The 20780-nt window shown below is 40.1% G+C and overlaps 1 protein-coding gene across 3 annotated transcripts in view; it reads left to right on the top strand.

Moving 5' to 3' along the window:
• The first annotated feature begins 693 nt into the window (after window positions 1-693).
• RGPD4 (RANBP2 like and GRIP domain containing 4) overlaps window positions 694-20780 on the top strand; it is a 33291-nt gene continuing 13204 nt past the window's right edge. Inside the window, exons 1-21 of one of the 3 annotated variants that reach the window (XM_063149874.1) lie at window positions 694-792; window positions 3234-3301; window positions 3839-3950; window positions 4856-5008; window positions 5872-6102; window positions 6536-6681; window positions 8079-8271; window positions 8941-9031; window positions 9880-10089; window positions 10619-10797; window positions 10882-11057; window positions 11321-11444; window positions 11787-11948; window positions 12271-12408; window positions 12500-12646; window positions 13079-13261; window positions 13344-13427; window positions 13931-14066; window positions 14238-14335; window positions 14849-19241; window positions 20128-20205. In XM_063149874.1, coding sequence (XP_063005944.1) covers window positions 718-792; window positions 3234-3301; window positions 3839-3950; window positions 4856-5008; window positions 5872-6102; window positions 6536-6681; window positions 8079-8271; window positions 8941-9031; window positions 9880-10089; window positions 10619-10797; window positions 10882-11057; window positions 11321-11444; window positions 11787-11948; window positions 12271-12408; window positions 12500-12646; window positions 13079-13261; window positions 13344-13427; window positions 13931-14066; window positions 14238-14335; window positions 14849-19241; window positions 20128-20205 — 7177 coding nt within the window. In that variant the 5' untranslated portion in view covers window positions 694-717. The remainder of the gene's footprint in view (window positions 793-3233; window positions 3302-3838; window positions 3951-4855; window positions 5009-5871; window positions 6103-6535; window positions 6682-8078; window positions 8272-8940; window positions 9032-9879; window positions 10090-10618; window positions 10798-10881; window positions 11058-11320; window positions 11445-11786; window positions 11949-12270; window positions 12409-12499; window positions 12647-13078; window positions 13262-13343; window positions 13428-13930; window positions 14067-14237; window positions 14336-14848; window positions 19242-20127; window positions 20206-20780) is intronic. The other 2 variants (XM_063149873.1, XM_063149875.1) reach the window with 2 other exon arrangements.

Genomic DNA, 20780 nt, shown 5'->3' on the forward strand with positions numbered 1-20780 from the left:
TCTTTTACTACAGTCCAGACAAAGTCTCCTGCTTCCCTGCAGGTTCCTCAGATACTGGAAGGTTGCTATGAGGCTTTCGTGGAACCTTCTCTTCTCCAAGCTGCACAGCCCCACCTTCCTCACCCTTCCTGAAGGGGAGATGCTCCAGTCCCCCCAACTTCGCGTCTCTCCTCTGGACTTGCTCCGACACTTCCACGTCCTCAAGTCATTCTTATGGTGAGGGTGTCAGAACTGTTACTTAGCTTTAGGGGAAAATTTGTTACCTAAATATATATATATGTGTGTGTGTGTGTATATACATATATAGAGTATATTATTTAGGTGATAAATACATAATCACCATATATATTTTTATATATCACTGAGGTGAGTTTGTTGTAGTTTCAGGTGAGAAATTGCTAACATTTGGTTTCTCACAGTTTTCCACGACAGATTTTCTCCCCCTGCCCCCGCGCCCCCTGCGCGCATGCTCAGCGCCGGCCGGCCCCGCCCCCGGCCGTTGATATGGGGGCGGGAGGCGGCACGCGCCGGGGCTGCGCGCGCCGCGCGGCTGAGCGGGAACTTGCGTAACGCGCGGCGGCCGCGTCGCTCCTGCGCTTCCTCCCTCCGCCTCCCCTCCGCGGCCGCCGGGCCGGGGCCGCTGCCGCCGCGCCGTCCGGGAAGGCGCGTTCCACCGCCACAGAGGCCGGGCGCGGTCCCCGCCGCCGCCGCGGCGCCATGATGAGGCGAACGAAGCCCGAGGTGGAGCGCTACGTCGCCTCCTTGCAGGCCGCGGCGCCGTCCCCCAGAGAGGTGAGCGCGGCCTCGCGTTGCCCGTCCCCGCCGGGCCCGGGCGGCGCTGCGGCCGCTCCGTGCGGCCGGTGCGGGGCCCCTTGCCGCCCCGCGTGGGGCGCTGAAGGCCCTGCCGCGCGTCCTGAGGGGCCGCGGGGAGGCCTCGCTGCCGCCGGGCCGGGGGCGGCTGCGCTCGCTGCCCCTGCGCTGCCGGGCTGGGGCGGCTGCTCTCCGCGGGCTCCCGGCGTCTCGGTTTGGGGGCTTGGTCTGCTTGGCCCGTCCGTCCTTGGCGGTAAGAGGAAAAAGGATCCCTCTCTGCAGGGATGTCTTTCTGGAGGTAGTTAAACCCCACCTGGACGCGCCGATATCCCGTGCCCTAGGTGACTGAGCCATGGCAGGGTGTTGGACTAGATGATCTCCGCAGGTCTCTTCCATCCCTGACTATTCTGATGTTCTGTGAGTTAAGGTGTCTTTGGGAGTATTTCTGAGCGCAGAATTTCTTAGGGTCTCTGTAAATCGAGTGAGATGGGGGAGCTGAGGAAGGGCCCAGGTGTTTGGCGTGCTGAAGGTGCTTTCCCTAACTGAGAGCAGTGGTTTAATAGAGCTGTGCACCTGTAATTTACAACTGGTAAGCCCTAGTGTAGTTTTAGAGTCCATGAGTACAGACTTCTTCAGTTTTGTAAGAGTTAAGTTCCTGTGTTTCCCGAGTTTCGTTTCTCAGACCAAGATTCCCGGGTTTCGTTTTTTCAGAAGAATCTAACCAAGGAAGACGTGAAGCACTTTCAGTTTTCTTTTATGTCTTGTGTCATTAATATTCTTGTCTTTGCAGTAGTATTAGGAGAGGAGGAACTGGGAAAAAATAATTTTTCTGTTATATTTTAGTAACTGGCCAGAAGGATGAGGACCTCTGCATAACTTGTTACCATTTTTCATTGTATCTGGAAAGGATCTCAGTGAGCAGTCTGATGCAATTCGTGGGAGCTATTTAATCCTGAAAAATCCTGTTCTACTGCTCTTGAATTGATTTTTTTAAAAGTTAGAATATTCAGCACTGTGTTGTGTAGTGTGAATACATCGTGTTCACTGCTATGCAGTAGGGCCTTTGTGCGGGCCTTGTGTGCATCATCATTATTTGTATCTCTTTCCCAACAGCAACAAAGTTGTTCTGTGGCTTAATTGCTTTGGGTGCTGTTTAGAGCAGCCAATGTCAAGGGCATTGCTCTCAGAACATAGGTGCTCTTTAATTGCTTTGGTGTTCCTACTGAGCTCAATAACAAAATAAACCCTCTCCTGTTGTGCTAAGACCAGCTGGTCCATATTTACTTCTTTAATTTTTTTTTTTTTTTAATCAGCAATGCTTACAACTAATTCTATAAGCACAGTCACAGGTGGAAATGTTACTGATTTTCCTGTTGTGTTGATTTTAGGAGGGGGTGCTTATAACGCTGCGAAGCATTTATATTGAGGTTTCCTTCATCCATGTTTAAAAGGAGATGCCAAATGCAGCTCCATTCTGACATTGTGTTTCTCTTCGGCGTTTCCCTTTTATAGCAGGCTTCAAAAATATAGTCTGGAAACTTGAGGTGTGCTAGGAGGCCTGCTTTCATTTGTAACTGCTTAAAATTTTGCATTAATTGCAGTGGTGAGGGAGGGAGACTTATAATTCAAGTGAATTCAAAATATACACACTTGTTTGGAATCACATTTCTAACTAGCTAGAGCATTTCTTTGTTTAAAAGCAAAATTGTTTTTGAACTGATATTGAGAATTCAAGCTTTAAATTTGTCTGATTTGTTTGTAACTCAGTTCTTTAACTCGCTCCTTTCACTTTTCCTCCTGATCATGCTTCTGCCACTTTGGCTTCTTTTGTACGGCCTTGTAACAGGAAGATTGTTTCACCTCTTGCTCCTAGGGTGTATATGTTAAAGTTATTTTAGTCAGAAATCAACTGCCTTTCTTACCCAAGTGAGATTGACTTAAGCAAAAGTTGCTGTTTCCTCAAGTATACTTACACAGTAGTGTCTAATTACAGTACACTACAGTAGGGCTAAATGGCAGATCTCTCTTGATTTGTGGAATATTTTTTTCCTTGCTACATTACACAGCAATAAACTAAATGTAGATAACACTGTTCTTCCACTCTCTTTAATGAGTCATGTATGAAGTACCATGTGTATAAAGGCTTGTTGTTTTCTTCTCTTGTAATCTCTATCTTCTTAGTATATTTTGCTTTGTATAGCAAAAACTTTTATTCTTTTCATTCTTTACCTACGTCTTTCAGAAACAAACCCTTATATATGATGGGTGGATTTGAGCTGATGGGTGTATTTGAGCTGATAATGAATCATCAAATTCAGTCCCTTGAGTATTAGGCATTGCTGAAAAGAGAGGTCACTCATTAGGGATTTACTTTTGAAGTACTGAATGTCTAAAGTGTGTTTGTCATGCTTTTTCTCCTTCAGAAATCGATGAAAGGATTCCTCTTTGCTAAGCTGTATTTTGAAATTAAAGAGTATGAACTTGCTAAAAGGTAACATGCATTGATGGATATTTGTTTTTTTCTTCTCTAAATGTAAAAGAAAAGCTTTGTTTTTATGAAGTAGACCAGAGAAACCAAGATGCGTATCATGCCGCTTTAAGCTAGCGGTGTGGACATTGAATGTTATTTAGATTTTTCAATTAATAGAACAATAACTTAAAAGAAGATAAGCTAAGTGGTACTGAAAAAACTTACCTGGCTGAATTGGCTGATTTTTTTGGTCGTTGTATCAAGTAGTTCTTACCATTTCTACAAGTTCCTGCTTTTGCTATTTCAATCAACAGAAATACTGGCTGGTGAGGAAGTAGCGTTTGTACAGGTGTAAACCATATTGCTGCTTACTTAGAGGTCCTGACAAAGTGTCTGGAACAAAACATGTCTGTGCTTCTGTGGTTTGCTAAAGCATTTAGAACAAAATATGTCTGTGTGTCCTGTGTGGCAGATGAAGTTGCTGTTAGAGCTTGGATGGGAGGGGGAGTGTTAGTGAAAAGTACTTGTTGAGTAACAGACTCTTTTTCCCCTTCATAGATATATCTCTACATACCTCAATGTACAAGAGAGAGATCCCAAAGCACACAGATTTCTTGGACAAATTTATGAAGCTGAGGATAACATAGAAAAAGCTTTTGGGTGTTACAAGGTAAGTACTATGTTGAGCTACAACCCTTGGTGTTCTGCTTCATTCCTTTATAAAAAGACTTCTAAAACCCTTCTGTGGCTGAACAGTCTCAAACCCATAGAAGAAAACATGCTCCTGGGGAAACTGTGTCATACACATTTAACTATGGAAAGCACATGAACCACTGTGGAGAGGATTCTTCACTTGATATTGCTTGCTTCTGTAGTATATTTTGAAGTTGCTTCTTTGTTTTTTCTGGACTTGATCTTTAACCTGCTGTTAAGTTCTGCCCAAGTCATGCATAGACTCCTGGACTACTGTCACAGAATCCTGTCATACAAACTGTGATGACAGCTGGAGTTTAGCTGCTGCTAGAAGACTAGAGGCTTAGTGTGTTTGTGGGTTTTTTGTTTGTTTGGTTTTGAAGAGGGCAGGAGCAGAGGGGAGGGTCAAATCCAATTTTGATTAGGCAAGCATATTAATGTCAAATTTTCAGTTGAGTTTCCTTTGTTCTGGTTCCAGAGAGAGACTCAGAAGTCTGGCAAATACAACTCTGTGTATGAAGTGCTATAGCACTCCTTAAACTGTGTCTTAGTTTTTTAAAAGTTTTTACACCTGGCTAGACTAGAGGTTGTTATAGTCCTGCTGTTTGTGTATAGCAGTAGCTGGTGATAGATACAGAGGAAATGGTTTGCATTATTTCTTTTATGCTTTTCTCAATTTTAGCAGTTCTATTTGGGTGCTGTAAACTAGTGGGAGCATGTAGAAAGGCTTTTCTTATATGCTCTGTATTTATAGGTTGAACTCATTTGAATACTGGGTATGTTTGTGGGGGTGTAACTCTTACCTGCTGTACCTGTACATGGACCATAAGTTAAAGTTGCCTTTTTCTATTTTTACTCCTGTGTCTGCATGGGGAAAAATAGCGTTCTGTGGAGTTGAACCCAACACAGAAAGATCTTGTACTGAAGATTGCAGAGTTACTATGCAATAATGACATCACTGATGGAAGAGCAAAATATTGGGTGGACAGAGCTGCTAAGCTCTTTCCTGGGAGCCCTGCTATTTACAGGTTGAAGGTAAGTTCAAAATTACCTGGTTCAAAGGCCTGAACAAGCTTTCAGCACCTGTGTGGAGTGCCTTTTGCGTGTTGCCTCAAGCAAAAGTCTTGCTAAATTATTTTAGTATCTTTAATATTAAAACAACTATTAGATGTTATGCTCCTAGTCTGACATTTTTGTCCAGTTTTAAAGGAAGCTGCAGCTGCATGCTTTCATACCCTTTCTAATGTTTGAATTTGTTGAATTTTCTTCCAGAATGCTGAGAAATTGTTATTTATCACAGTCAAGAAGTTGAAGATTAGATAGGTGTCATTTGTTCTTTCCATTGTGTCTCTGGCAGGAAGGTAGCTGATCTGTGAACTCGGACTTTGTTGCTTTACACTGCTTTTTTTTATTTTGTTTTTAAATCTGTAGTATCATAATTTCTGTGGTGTGTGAAAAATGCTGCCATTCTCAAATACCATGTAAATACTTTATGCCATGCAATGTCACTTTTGCACTGGTATGTTAATTTTGTGTTGCTTTTTAATTTTGTGTAATTTTGGGCAGCAGCCACATTGAAGTCTCAAGGTGTTTGGGTTTCTTTAAAGCAAGGTAGTCTATGGCATGGTCTGCTATCACTGAACCAAATGTCTTGAGAAGCACTTCTCTCTCTTGGTAAGAGGCAAATTCTTCTGAGGACTTTTCTTCTGTGATAGTCATGTACATTTTTAAATATTTGAGTAGTTAATCAAACTTCATGTAATACCTGAAAGCCATTAAGAGTACTCTACCTAGAGCAATGTCGTCTGTGTAGTGAAGAATGATACTTAGTACTGTAGTTGCTCAAGAGACTGATGTGGCAAATGAAATATTAATATGTTGCCTTCATGTTTCAACAGGAGCAGTTACTGGACTGTAAAGGTGAAGATGGGTGGAATCAGCTTTTTGACCTGATTCAAGCAGAACTTTATGCAAGACCAGATGATGTCTACATAAACATCAGACTAGTTGCGCTCTATCGTTCAAATAACAGATTAAAGGATGCTGTGCTCCACTGTCAGGAGGCAGAGAAGAGAATACCTTTGCAGTCAAGCTTGGAATGGTGTTCCTGTGTTGTAGAGACATTTGAGGTGTTTAATCATATTTTGATCCTGTGGTAGTCTTCCATATCTTTTTACCTGGTCTATTTCTCTTAGTATCCTTATTCTGGCAGCTGTTTCTCAAGGGATTTAACTCCTTCAAATGCAAGTCTGCTGAAACCAGTGGAACTACAAAATACTTCTTGTGTGGTTTTTTTAAATTGGAATTTTCTCCCTAAAATTAAACTTTATAGAGCTATTGAGTTTCTAACTTCAAAAGCTCAGTTAGACACAGCAGTTCCATTAGGGATAATATTGCTCAAGCAAGTAGTTCCCTGGAACTTTGCTGCTGAAGAATATGTTAAGTCTCACCTGTGAAACTGGATTGTGCAATAAATGCTACTAGTGTGTTTTGGAGAAGTACTGCCCTTGTCTTCATGGAAGGATGACTGTTCCTTATCCTGTGATGAACTTTCTTCTTTAGGAATATCTGGAATCTTTACAAGACTCGGAGTATGATAAAAATAACTGGAGAACTATCAAGAAAGATCATCTGCTGGCCTATTCCAGCTTTGTCAAACTGACACTTTCTTCTAGAGATGTTCAGGAATGCAGAGAGGCACTTGAAAGGTACTGTTTAAACTTTTCTGTAGTAAGAAGAAGTCCTCTTAAGAATTGTTTGGGGTCACATAACATCTGCTAAGCTTCTGTTTCACAGCTTACCTTGTTTTTGGATGGGAGAGGAGATTCTCTGTACTGACCAGCAGGAGTGTTTCTTACTGGGTGTGAACCCCAAGCTATCTTTGACAGATGCTTGAGTGGTCAGCACACAGCCATGGAGAAGACTCATTTATATCCTGTGTCTTGGTACCTTTTCCTCTGATTGGAAAAGTTGTTCTGTACTTCAGCAGTTGACTAATCCAGATTTCCCAAACAATTGGAAAAAAAACACTGGCCCAAAAAAACTTCAATCCCAAGCAACAGAAGTCAAACTGAAAAGCCAAAGCTACCTCTTGTGTGTGTCAACTTTGTCCTAGTCATTCTATTATTAAGTAACACAGCACACTGGAGTAATTAGGAACTTTGTGTATATAGTGTAATGGGGAGGGAGGAAACCACCTGAAGCAAGAATAGTCTCCTTCAGAGGAAACTGGTGGTGTTACAGCTGGCTTAAAGGCTTACCATCCATGGTGCACCCAGAATAGTACAAAATAGTGTTTGTAGTCAATAATTTAAGATCTGTGTTTGTTTCTTGCCATTCTCTTTTGTTTGTTACTGGTTTTTACTAATTTGTCGTTCCTCAGTACTATAATGGCTGTTATATTGCAGTCTGTAAAAATATTCCTGAGTCTGTTGATCTTGCATGAGTATTTGAAGCAGTATAGAATGGATGAGCAATATTTAATACCCATGTATATTTTATTTTATTTTTCTCCTCTAACATTGACCATGTGGGGTTTTCTGCTTCTGACTTATTAGAGAGTTTTGAGATGTTCACATCTGAAGCATTTCCAGATCATAGCAATGCTGACAGCCATTATAGTCTTGTCCAGTAATTGAAAAAATTTTTTAACTGTTTTCTGGAAGTCCTCTCCTGAGTGGGGCTTGTATAGTAATCTAAAGGCACTAGAATTTCTGTAGTACTTTCTTTTTTTGAACAGCCTAATAAACAGTATTTTGGACCTTTTTGATAATGAAAAGAAAGGGCAGAATCAATAATGCCTCCTGTATGTCTCTAAATCTGCAGTAGTGAACAAGTTTATCCATGTGGTTCAGGACAATAGTTTTAAAAGTAGCTGTGCAAAAATGTGATGAGAAAGACTAGGTATCTAGGTAGTGCTTAAACTTGAGAGCTTTGGGAGTGTGAGGTAATGATACTTCCTAGTAACTTGGGTTTAAGCAATAGAAACAGTGCTTAGCATTGACTCATGAAGTTACTTAATTCACAGTTAAATAGCATGAACCCCAATCAGCTGCTGTAGCTTTTACCAGGACTCTGTTTAGAATTAGTCTTCTCTGCATTTTAGTTTTGATCGTGCACTTCAGTCAGTGAAACCATATGTGAGTGCGGCTGACGAGTTGTCTCGTACCTACGTGGAAATGAGAGGACAGCTGTACATGCATGCTGGAGCTTTGCTGCTGAAAATGGCCCAGGACAACGAGACACAGTGGAGAGCTATGTGTGAACTAGCAGCATTGTGTTATCTCCTGAGTTTTCAGGTAAATGATTTTTCAGTCTAAGCCTTCACTTGATGCTTTTCTTGACATTTTCTAGTTGTTCATGTGTTGAATTCCTGTATTCCTGAGATGAACTAGTGTTTGTGTATCTAAAGGAGAACTGTCCTCACTCACCAAACCCTCCTCTGTCACAATTGTTTAAAATTTTCAAATGACACAAACAGGCTAAAAGTTACCTTCAATTGTTCCCCTTGCCAGAGTAACCTGATTCTTAAGTATTAGTGCATTTATTTCCTGTAGTGTATTTCCTTTTTCATAATACAAGTACACATGAGGAGTGTTAAATTTTAAAAATTTAAAATTTTAAATTAAAAAAAAAATCAAGATTCTTTGCTTTATAAATTCTTTGCCTTGACTGTCCTTTTTGTACCATTGCTTGCATTGCAGGTATTACTTGCTCTTGTGTACACTTAATGTTACTTTCAAGAGCTATTCTTGCACATCTGTGTACTTTAGGTGGGTTCTCTGCTCTCTTTGCCCATCCCACACAAAACCATAACCCAATATATGTACCTTCAGAATGAATAATGCCTGTTTTCTTATAGCTTTCTAATGCTAAAAATAAGCTTATTTCTTAATTTCTGAGGTTCATTTAAATGTCCTGCTCTTACTGTGGAAAAACCTGTAACAATTTTCTCCTTACTTCACCAGGTTCCTAAACCAAAGTCAAAACTCATAAAGGGGGATCAAACTGGACAAGATATGCTAGAAATGTTGGCCTGTGATCGAAAAAGCCAGTCTGGTAATAAAAAAATAGCTGCATAGTTCCATTTTAGTGCTGCAAATCTACTGTAAAGTCTAAGATTTGTTAAAGAACACATTTGTGTATCTTGTAACATTGTCACTCCAGTGTATATAGTACAGCCTTATAGATTCCGACTACATATGTAAAACAAAACAGTACTTTGGTTCTGACACCTAAAGTTAATTTTCTCCTCTTAAGCTGCTGATAGAGTGTGTTCTCCTTGTTTCAATAGTGGTTGGGTTTTTTCCTCCTTTTTGACTTTCTAGTATGCTAAGGTAGATTTTAACTTTTATCATCTGTTAAATCTACTGGAAATGGCTTCTGCCTGCTGATGCTGTTTTGCAAGTATTGTTAGCCCCAAGAGGGAAAGAAAAGATTAGCTTGTTTCCCTGATCTTTTTATCCTTTCACTTGTTCATCAGCTTAGGTCTTTTTCCTGCCAAGTATAGACAATGTTTCAGTCTACAAAATTCTTAGAGATGAAAACAGATGAAGCTGCCAGACATGAGGTTCATTTACTTCAGAATGGATTTTGTTCTGCTTGTATCACATCTGTAAGGTCACTTGCAATGCCCTTAGAAGAATCATGGTGGGAGGGCTCTGTTTTCCTAAAGAACTGCATTTAAAAATTCTTTGGGGTTGTTGTCACTAAAAGCTTGGAAAGCCTATGTGCTGAAACACTGACCTAATTACAGGGAGAACATACCTGAACAGTCTGTAGGTTTCATAAGGGGAAATCCTGATTCCCATCCAGCTTTCAGTAGCAAAGAGCAGTCCAGCATAGCAAATAGTGCTTTCCTTGTGTTCACTGCTTTATTTATGTGAAGTGGTATTTTTGTGTTCTAGGTCATATGCTGCTGAATTTAAGTCATGGCAAGCAAGACTTCTTTAAAGAGATTGTGGAATCATTTGCAAACAAGAATGGCTCATTTGCATTGTTTGATAGCCTGTTTGAGAGTGGAGCCTCTAGAGAGAGGTCTTTTATTGGCACAGATGATATTGGAAATGTCAGTACACAAGCACCAGTGCAAATAGAACTTCACAAATACGATATTGGTAAGAACTGTTACTTTCTGAAACTCAGCACAGCTTTGCGTAGCATAACCTCTTCTGCAGATACTTGTGGAAGAGGTACTGGTACACAAATACTTGTACTGTAACAAAAGACAAATACCTGGAATGGCTGTCCAAAGTTGCCTTAATGTCATAGAAAAGACTTATACTGTATTGCAGTGTAAAGTAGTGCTTCTTCAGTACTTCCTTAAGGATTTTTGGAGAAGTAAATAGGTTTGCTAGAATCAGTTATCTATTGGACAGAATAAGCTGAGAATGGAATAGATGAGAGTCATCCCCTCAGAAGCTTAAGCAGTTGATGGCTTTGAGCACTTAGATGAACTTGGTATGTTTGTCTGTACTGAAGTTTGTAACTCTTTGTAAGTGAAACCTGGAATCTTGATGCTCATTGGTCTTAAAGTATCTTTGGCCCTTGTGGCAGAGTGCAATGTGAAACCCAGCTTTGATCAGATAGTGGTACTGAGGGCTTGCAGGAAACTGGCATTTGCATCCAACCTTGTTTTCTGCGCAGGTGCCATTCGATTGCACAATGGCAGTCTCCAGCACCTCGTGTGGCTTGGCTTGCAGTGGAACTCCATGTCAGTCTTACCCCCCATGCGCAAATGGTTAAAACAGCTCTTCCACTTGCCCCAAGAAACATCAAGACTTGAGACAGATGCTCCTGAATCTATTTGCCTGTTAGACCTTGAAGTAAGTGAACTTTCAAGTTCTTTAAGGTACTGTGCAAATTAAGTGTTTTGTAATTAATAACTCTAATTTATTTTTTAAAAACAGGTATTCCTACTTGGGGTGATATTCACTAGCAACTTACAACTGCAAGAGAAGTTTAATTCTCACTACAGTGCACATCAGCCTCAATTTTTACCATTGCCAATATGCAAACAACTCTATACTGAAAAGCAAAAATCCTGGTGGGATGCTGTTCGTACTCTTCTTCAGAGAAAATCAGTGTAAGGCATTTTCAGTTTGGAAATGTTTGATCAAGCCTTTAGGGACCATCTGCTACAGCAATTTGGATTGTCCCTATAGATTCTTGTAAAATTAATTTTTTTTACATTGAATCTTTCTTGTAGTAGGGACTTGATATGCTTGAAAGATTTCTGTACCTAGAGGCAAATTAGGACTAAAGCTGCAGGCTGTATTCATGAAGTGAATGGTATGTGAACAGATGACAATCACAAAATACTAATCAAGGAATGTTTCTTGTATTCAGACCAGGAACAGCAGCAAAACTGAGGCTTATTGTGCAGCATGGCATAAGTACTCTGCGAACACTGGACAAGCATGGCCTTCAACCTGCCTTAATCATACACTGGGCAAAAAGCTTGCAGAAAACAGTAAGCTGAGATTAGTTTTAAATACATGGAAGCAAAAGTGTTTTTCTTGTTTTATCAATTATGAACAGACTGAGGGGCTGGGGGATGGGATGAATGTGTATTATTAAGAATATCTGAATATTTTATCAGACAAACTTATTGTTCTTGTCACTTTGTGAAATACTCTTGTCTTAAACTGTTGTGTTATTTTCTACGTGTATGTTACTTAACGTAGCTTTTCTGCTTAATGTCAGAAAAGGACTTTGGAACTCTTAAAGAAAATAAGAGAAGGATATGTAGGAGTAGCATTTTGACTTGCATTTGTTGAAATAACATCTGCATCTATTTTCTTTTCTTCACCAGGGAATTAGCCTTAACTCCTTCTATGACCAGAAGGAATATATTGGTCGAAGTGTCTACTACTGGAAGAAAGTTCTGCCAATGCTGGAAACTATCAAAAAGAAGAGGAGTATTTCTGAACCTACCGATCCTCTCTTCAAACACTTCCATAGTGTAGATGTTCAGGTACAGATCAATTGGGACAAGGCTGAAGAGAAGGGTCTGTGTCAGTAATGAACAAAGTTGTGGGATTTTTGTCTACATTGTACTATTCTATGTTATTACTACTGTGAAGCTCTCAAAGGTGAGATTGGGTAATAGTGTTTTATAAAGGGGGAAAATTCTCTCCTTGTAGCTTTCGTCTTGCCTTTGAAATGGTATTTATGATTTGAAGGCACTGAACACCCTCAGTACCAACTTTCTTGAAAAAGAATTCTCCCGGTGTTACAGGAAAAAAGGTTATGTAGTTCCATTGTTAAGTATAAGTTTTCTTTCACTTTATTTGTAGGTCTTTCAGGTTGCAGCGTATGAAGAAGAGGCACAGATAGCATTTGCTATGTTGGATGCAGTTGATGGCAAAACTGATGATGCTTTAATAGCATTTGAAGCTATTGAGAATGTGGTGTCATACTGGAATCTTGCCATGGTAAGTTTGTAAATAGCATTACCCAGAAGTGCTTCTATTTATTCAGTTTCCTTCTGACTGATACTACTCACTCTTGCATCCTGTTCTTCAGATTTTCCAAAGAAAAGCAGAAGAAATTGAAAATGATGTCATGCTGCCAGAAGAACATGAAGAACATAAAACTTACCTTCTTAAAGCCAAGTATTATCTAATGAAAATTATTGCAGAAAGCTCCTCAGATATGTCAGTTGCAGAGAAAGTAAGTAATTCTTGCTTTAAAAACTTCTTCCAATGGATGCAGTAGCTTAGGTCTATTTTGAAAAATGAAATCCTTTGCATTCAAGGTACTTATTTTGGGTCCAGGCTTTCAGGCAAGTTAAATCCTGGGTAACTTCTCTAACCAACCAGATCGTGTGGTATCCTGGCTACCCTGTGGATGAAAGCTTTAATGTCAATAAAAAGCTTTTGCCACTGTCTTTTAGTTTGATAGTCTGAAAAAAATTTTTTTTTTTATTTTTGTGTGAGTTGTTTACTTATGTGAATCCTAGCAAGGTAAGAGCTTTGCTGAAAAAAACTCCAGTGTTTACATAATGATAAGACTTGTGAATTGCTCAGCCAGAATTCTAAATGTAGTTTGTCTTGTTCTGAGGAAGAATTGCAGTCATGACTCATGTTTGAATAAACTCTCTAGTTACCAGTGTCTCTTGAGACTGTGAGAGAAGTGTTAGATACGGTGATCCAGGAACTTGGTGAGAACTGTGAAGAGGGAAGTCTTGCCTTCAGAAACGGTCTGTCACGAACTGTAGATTCAGCAATGAAACATTCCACTCCATCACCAACCAAGTTCTCTTTTTCACCAACTAAGACCTACAAGGTATGTTAGCCAGTTTTTATTTCAGGGAATTGTTATCTTGTAAGAAAAATTCAGATGAATCAATAAACTTTTTTTTTCCTAGTTCTCTCCAAAAACTCCCCCTCAGTGGGCAGAAGACCATAAATCTATACTTCAAATGATTTGTCAACAAGTGGAAGCTTTAAAGGTAAAAATTCTGTCACCATTTTCAGTAATGAACTGTTAGTCTTTTAGTTATGGTAAGGATCTAGTGATAAGTGCATGGGCTAACTTACAGTTCCTAGAATTACTTTCTGTAAATAGCTTCATAAAATTAGTACCAGAGTAAATCCTTTTGCTTAAAAGCTCCTCTCTGGGCTGTGGGCAGGAGTGCTGAGGCAGCCCATCTAAGGGACTCTTTCTCTATGTAGAAAGAATTCTGCTTTTATCAGCTTGATTCTCATCCACTTGGTTCTGGTTTTTTTAACTGGCTTGTTCTGGCTTTAGAACACAATGGAAGTACTTTGTACTCCATGGACATGTCTTGCATGATCTGGCAGGTACTACTTTTTTTTTTTTTTAATTAGTCCCATACCATGGATTGAACATGCTTTTTAATAGTAAAAGGGAGGTGATCATGCGTTATATTTTCTTTGACAAATACCTGTGCAATCAATACTTACACTCTTGCTTGGCACCCTGTCTCAACAGAATGATTTGCAAGAAATGAAACTTAATAATTCCAACACAAATGCATCTCATCGGTGGCCTGCTGAAAACTATGGAACTGATGCAATACCAGACAGTTATCAGAGAGCACAAAATCTTCATGAAGCCCCTTTAACAGGCAAGTTGCTGCAGAATTTTTATCTAAATGCTTAGCTATATCAAGATTTTTGAAAACAATGCTAAAATGTTTTAATGATTCACTGTTAAAAACTGATTGCTAGCAAGAGTATGTAGAAAACAACAACAAGAAAAGATAAGTGTTGACTATTTTCCTGGTGTTCCTTTGTAGTTGCTACCACTGGCCCATCTGTGTTCTACAGCCAATCACCTGCCTATAACTCTCAGTATCTTCTGGGAACTGCTGCAACCAATGTAACACCGGCAAAGGTGAGAATAATTTTTTTTCCTTAAAATGCTTCCAATGATCTGAAAATGACTGACTGGTTTTGATTCTGTACATCGTTGGATGTAATTGCAGTTCCTTATGCAGAATTTGGTCAACTTAAACTGCTGGGGATAAAATTATAATTTGTCTCCCTGCTTAACTTCTGGGATATGGAGTTTGGGTGGAAAAGCTAGAAAAATATTTTATATGTGTGTACATTTCTCGTACAGGTATGTATAATAGCGCTTAACTATTCCCCCCTTAACTGTGTGGCAAAAGAGAATGGGGTTTTCAAAACTTCTTTTCATGTAAAAGCCACTCATATTGTGCCCCTTTTTCAATGTTTGTTCTCAAATGCCCATCAAGTTTCAAGCTAAGGTAAAACTGGTTTAGATTTAAACTTGAAAGCATGCCTTTGTTTTAAGAGTGCACATTACATGGGCTTCAGCACAGTAATATTTTGTCCTCTTTGTTACCCTAATAAGCAGAGCACTTGTTTTCTGCTTTTTCTTTAGCCTCCTGTCTATGGCATGAACCGACTTGCGCCTCAGCCGCATATCTATTCCTATCAGCCACCACCCATGCATACACCACCTCTGCAAAACACTTCTGGTTGTATGTTTTCCCAAGAAATGTATGGCCCACCTCTGCGTTTTGATTCTCCTGGCACTACACTCATTTCTCCTCGTACAGCTGATGACTATTACAACTACAGTGTTCCACAGGCAAGCACCAATCCAACACTGCCTAAACCAGGCTATTTCACAAACCGTTCAGCCACGCCACCCACCTTAAAGCCTGCAGAACCAAAAGCAATGCCTAAATTTGGACAGCCAGGAACAGCAGAAGGATCAAAACCACCCATGTCAACACCAGCACAGCCAAGTCAGCCGACAACTTTTAAGTTTAAACCTAACTTCAAGTCTAATGATGGAGACTTCACTTTTTCTTCTCCCCCTCAAGTTGCTCCACAGCCCCTTAATGCACCTTTTAATAGTAGAGAAAGCCTCTTGGATCTTCTAACATCTGACAAACCTTTACAGGATGATAGATACGTTGATCAAAAGCCAGTTAGTGATCCCACAAACAGTTCAAGAAATATTTTCAATTTTAGCAATAAACATATTCCAGGCATGTCTCTTCGAGATAACACAGGACAAAATGTACACAAAAATGTGGGTTTTGAGAAGAGTGATACATTTAGTGCTCAAGAACCAAGTAAGCCTGTATTTATGGCTTCAAATTCAGATTTGGCCAATAGAAGTCATGAAACAGAAGGAGGAAGCACCCATGGTGGAGATGAGGATGATGATGGTCCTCATTTTGATCCTGTAGTACCACTTCCTGATAAGATTGAAGTAAAGACAGGTGAGGAAGATGAAGAAGAATTCTTTTGCAACAGAGCCAAGCTCTTTCGTTTTGATGCAGAATCTAAAGAATGGAAAGAAAGGGGTATTGGAAATGTGAAAATACTGAAACATAAAGTATCTGGCAAATTTCGTCTCTTAATGAGACGGGACCAAGTGCTGAAAATCTGTGCAAATCACTACATAAATACTGATATGAAATTAACTCCAAATGCTGCATCAGATAAGTCATTTGTATGGCATGCTTTAGACTATGCAGATGAATTGCCAAAACCAGAACAGCTTGCAATTAGATTTAAAACACCTGAAGAAGCAATGCTTTTCAAAAAAAAGTTTGAGGAGGCACAGAATATTTTAAAATCCTTGGGATCAAATGCTGACACGTCTGTGGCTCAGAGCAGTGGAACTGCAAAAGAAACAGCGAATCAGGACATCAAGGAGCCCAACAGAACCACTTCTGGGACCATGAACTTGGGCTTTCAGTTTCTAAAAGATGGAACAAGCAGTGAACCTGACAGCAAAGGCACCCTTACAGCTACATCCACTGCATCTAGCACTACCATTTCATTTGGGAAGGATGCTCAGCAAGCCTGTTCTTCTGGTGGGTTTGGGCAGCATCTCTTGAAGAAGGACCAATGGGTGTGTAAAGTGTGTTTAGTTCCAAATGAAGCAACTGTAAAGAACTGTGTAGCATGTGAAAGTCCAAATCCAGGTATGTGGGAAACACATGGCACTCCAATGACTGGCTCTGCAAGTTTGAAACCAAGTGGTAACACAGTGCAGGACAAGTTTGGATCTCCTTTTGCTAAAAAGGAAGGTCAGTGGGACTGCTCTGTATGCTCAACCCGAAATGAAGCAGAAGATGTGAACTGCTCTTCCTGTCAGAATCCAAAACCTCAAAATCAACCAAATACATCCATACCTTCTGTTCTGGCATCTGCTGGTCTGGAGCTTGGTTCCATTGCTGATACAAGTAAGCCACAGAAAAATGGGTTTGAAGGGCTTTTTACTAAAAAGGAAGGTCAGTGGGATTGTAGTACTTGTCTTGTGAGGAACGAAGGTTCTTCGCTAACCTGCGTAGCCTGCGAAACGCCGAATCCATCTGCTAAGCCAGCTGGCGATGCTTTGCCAACTCCTGCTTTTGGCTTGAAAAGTAAATTGCCTGAACTTGGTGGAGGACAGTTGGCAACAGGCTTTAAGTTTGGTCTTGAGCAAGGCAAGACACCACCATTTACATTTCAGATTTCTTCTGATACTGAAGCTAAGCCTGCAAAGGAAGGATTTAGCTTTTCAATGCAAATGCCTGCAGGTGGATTTAAATTTGGGATCCAGGAGTCTAGTAAATTTGGGATACAGGAGTCTAGTAAAAATACCACTAAGAAAGATGAGCCATCCAAAGAGCATACAACTGGTTTCTTAAAAAGCGTTGATGAAAAAGACAAAAAGGAATTGCCCTCAGACAGTGGAATTGGATTCCAATTTCAAGAAACAGCAGACAAGGAGAAAATTGACTTTGTTTTTGGGCAAAATAGCAGCACTTCTACTTTTGCTGAGCTTGCAAAAAGTACTCCTAGGGAAGGTTTTCAATTTGGCAAAAAGGACCCTAACTTCAAAGGCTTTTCAGGTGCAGGTGAAAAGTTGTTTTCTTCACAAAATTCTAAAACAGATCAGAAAGCAAACACCTCTGCTGACCTTAGTGAGAAGGATGATGATGTGTATAGGACAGAGGAGAGTGATGATATCCATTTTGAACCTATAGTTCAGATGCCTGAAAAAGTAGAACCTTTTACAGGAGAGGAAGATGAGAAAGTGTTATACTCCCAGAGAGTAAAGCTGTTCAGGTTTGATCCAGAAACAAGCCAGTGGAAGGAACGTGGGGTAGGCATTCTGAAGATTCTTAAAAACGAAGTTAACGGCAAAGTAAGAATATTGATGCGGCGTGAGCAAGTACTGAAGGTGTGTGCAAATCACTGGATAACAACAACAATGAACTTGAAACAGCTGTCTGGCTCAGACAAAGCATGGATGTGGATGGCCAATGACTTTTCTGATGGTGATGCAAAGTTGGAGCATCTGGCAGCAAAATTCAAGACACCAGAGCAGGCTGAGGAGTTCAAACAGAAGTTTGAAGAATGTCAGAGGCTACTACTAGATATACCACTGCAGACACCCCATAAACTTGTTGATACAGGTAGGACAGCTCAGCTTATACAGAAAGCAGAAGAAATGAAGTGTGGCTTAAAAGATCTCAAAACTTTTCTGACAGATGACAAAACCAAACTGTCAGAAGAGGAAAGTGGAAACCCTGCTTGTACCAGCAGTACTTCTGATTTGGTTATAAAACCACATGCTGAAAGTACAGGCCCTACTCTGGAGTGGGATAACTATGACTTGCGTGAAGAAGCATTGGATGATAGTGTAAGCAGTTCTGTATATGCATCACCTCTTGCAAGTAGCCCTGTAAGGAAAAATCTGTTTAGATTTGGAGAGTCTACCACTGGTTTTAGTTTCAGCTTTAAATCTGCTTTGAGCCCATCCAAATCTCCTGCTAAACAGAATCAGAGTAGAACATCAGTAGGCACAGATGAAGATTCTGATGTTACTCAAGAAGAGGAAAGAGATGGACAGTACTTTGAACCTGTGGTACCTCTGCCTGATCTTGTGGAAGTGACCAGTGGTGAGGAAAATGAGCAAGTTGTCTTCAGCCATAGAGCCAAACTCTACAGATACGACAAAGATGCAAATCAGTGGAAAGAGAGAGGGATTGGGGATATCAAGATATTGCAGAACTATGACAACAAACAAGTTCGTATAGTAATGAGAAGGGACCAGGTACTAAAACTGTGTGCCAATCACAGGATAACACCAGAGATGAATTTGCAACAAATGAAAGGATCTGATAGAGCCTGGGTATGGACTGCATGTGACTTTGCAGATGGGGAAAGAAAAGTGGAACTTCTGGCTGTGCGATTCAAGCTGCAAGATGTTGCAGACTCATTTAAGCAAATTTTTGATGAAGCAAAGCATGCCCAAGAGAGAGAGACACTGATAACACCTCTTTCTTCTCGTGCCAATACACCAAAGGAATTTCCATGTGGTAAAAATGCTGTAGCTGTGCTAGAAGAAACAACCAGAGAAAGAACTGATGTCAGCCATGGTGATGATACTTCTGATACAACTGTAGAGGCTGCAGAGGTGGCAAGTACTTCTGAAACACCAACAAAAGCAGTGGTTTCTCCTCCAAAGTTTGTATTTGGATCTGAATCTGTCAAGAGCATTTTCAGTAATGAAAAATCAAAGACATTCACATTTGGAAATACTTCAGCCACTGGTTCTCTCTTTGGCTTCAGTTTTAATCCCCCAAGAAAGAGTGAAGGCCATATTCCAGCATCTCAGGACACAGCACAGAAAGAGCCAGAAGGCTCTGAACCACCAAAAATCTCAAATGCTACTCAGAAGCCTGTAGACAGCAAGGTAGACAACTTGCCAGCTTCATCACAAGATGGACCGTCCAACTTCTCATTTAGAATTCTGGAAAAAGGTGAGTAGGAGTTTTACTAGTAATTCAAGTATGCAACTTACTAAGCAGTCAGCTCTGTGCTATTCATTATTGTTTATTCTCTTGAGAATAAGTAGTGTCTTTCAGTTTTGATGCAGGTATCCACATGTTCTCCAGTGATTCAACTAAAGAAGGGAATTTCAAGTCATATTTTCATTTTTATTTGAAAATAACTGTATGATGCAGGATGGAAATTTGTGTACTGAGAACAGAATTTTCAGGTAGAGCTTAAACTCTGAAGTGCTGCATCTGAATCTTGGATTTAAATGCCCAAAGAATTTGTGGATTTGCTTTTGGGACTTAGATAGTTGATGTTGTATGTACCTGCATCTTTACTCTGAGTGGCCAAGTGTGAGAACAGCAGATGTATGCTTCAGCTAAAAATTGCATTATCCCCATAATTAAGTAGATGGGTATTCTGAAACTTGTCTATACTTTGTTTCAAGTGTTAAATACCAGCCTCTGTAATTTTGGTTGTGTAGCTTAACATCAAATGTCAGCCTGCTTCCTGAGCCTGAAAAAGAGATTGTGATGGCATACTCAGTTGTATGGTTTCTGTTATAGTCTGAAAAAGATGCACAGGCAGAAGCTGTGGCTGTGACAGGAGCACTGTAATGGGCTGAAGTGTCTTTGTGAAAAGGATGGGATGTCTCAGAATTACGAACATGTCCTGTCTCTTTATTAGCTTAAGTGTAGTGAAGTGACATGGCAGAAGCTGATAGCTGCAGTTCATTAACATGAGTTGGATAAGCTTGTGTAGAAACAGATGAAATTTCCTGCTGTGAAATATGACTATGGAATACTTGCAGAACATAGAGAAGTCTGTTCTATCCTTTTAAAATTATATACCAACAATTTATTTTTTTAGGATTTAATTTTAGCCTCTTTAAATCTAATCCAATGGCCTTTTGGACAAGCACATCCTCCATGCAACCTGATAGTAAAGGTATTTGCATACTGCACTGAATGTGTGATAAAAACACTCTAGCAGGCATGGACAATAACCCAGCTGGGTCAAAGCAGCTGGCTCAGTAATCCTTATAATTAACATGCATGCTGAAGGAGAGTACTTAAAATTGCGTGTCTGACTACTCTATTTGTCCTGTCAAAGAATGTTTCTAGCCCTTTGTATGTTTACATGAGCCAGCACAATGGATGGCCCTGTTTAAGCTTCTGGCTTCTGTTTGTCCTGTTTTTTGAGGATATGTGCCCTGCACTTCTTCCGTCACAGTTTTACTATGCGTGCACACTAGATCTCTTAAATTCCATTTTTCTAGAGAAATTACATTTTTGTTTTCAGAGAATGCCTTGTGGTGCCTGATATGGTTTACTCTATGTCAATGAAATAGCCTGAAGATCTTGAGACAGCTTATCCAGTCAAGAGCTTGAATGTATTTAGCCTCTGTGGAAGTGTTCTCTTCAGTTTCCCAACTGTCAGTGTTAACTGCTGAGCTTTTAGAAAGAAAGAGTGCACAGAAGCGAGAGCCACCTTCATATATAATCTATAGTCCACCTTAGTTG

This window comes from Melospiza melodia, chromosome 2 (genome assembly GCF_035770615.1).
Source record: "Melospiza melodia melodia isolate bMelMel2 chromosome 2, bMelMel2.pri, whole genome shotgun sequence".
Taxonomy (NCBI): domain Eukaryota; kingdom Metazoa; phylum Chordata; class Aves; order Passeriformes; family Passerellidae; genus Melospiza; species Melospiza melodia.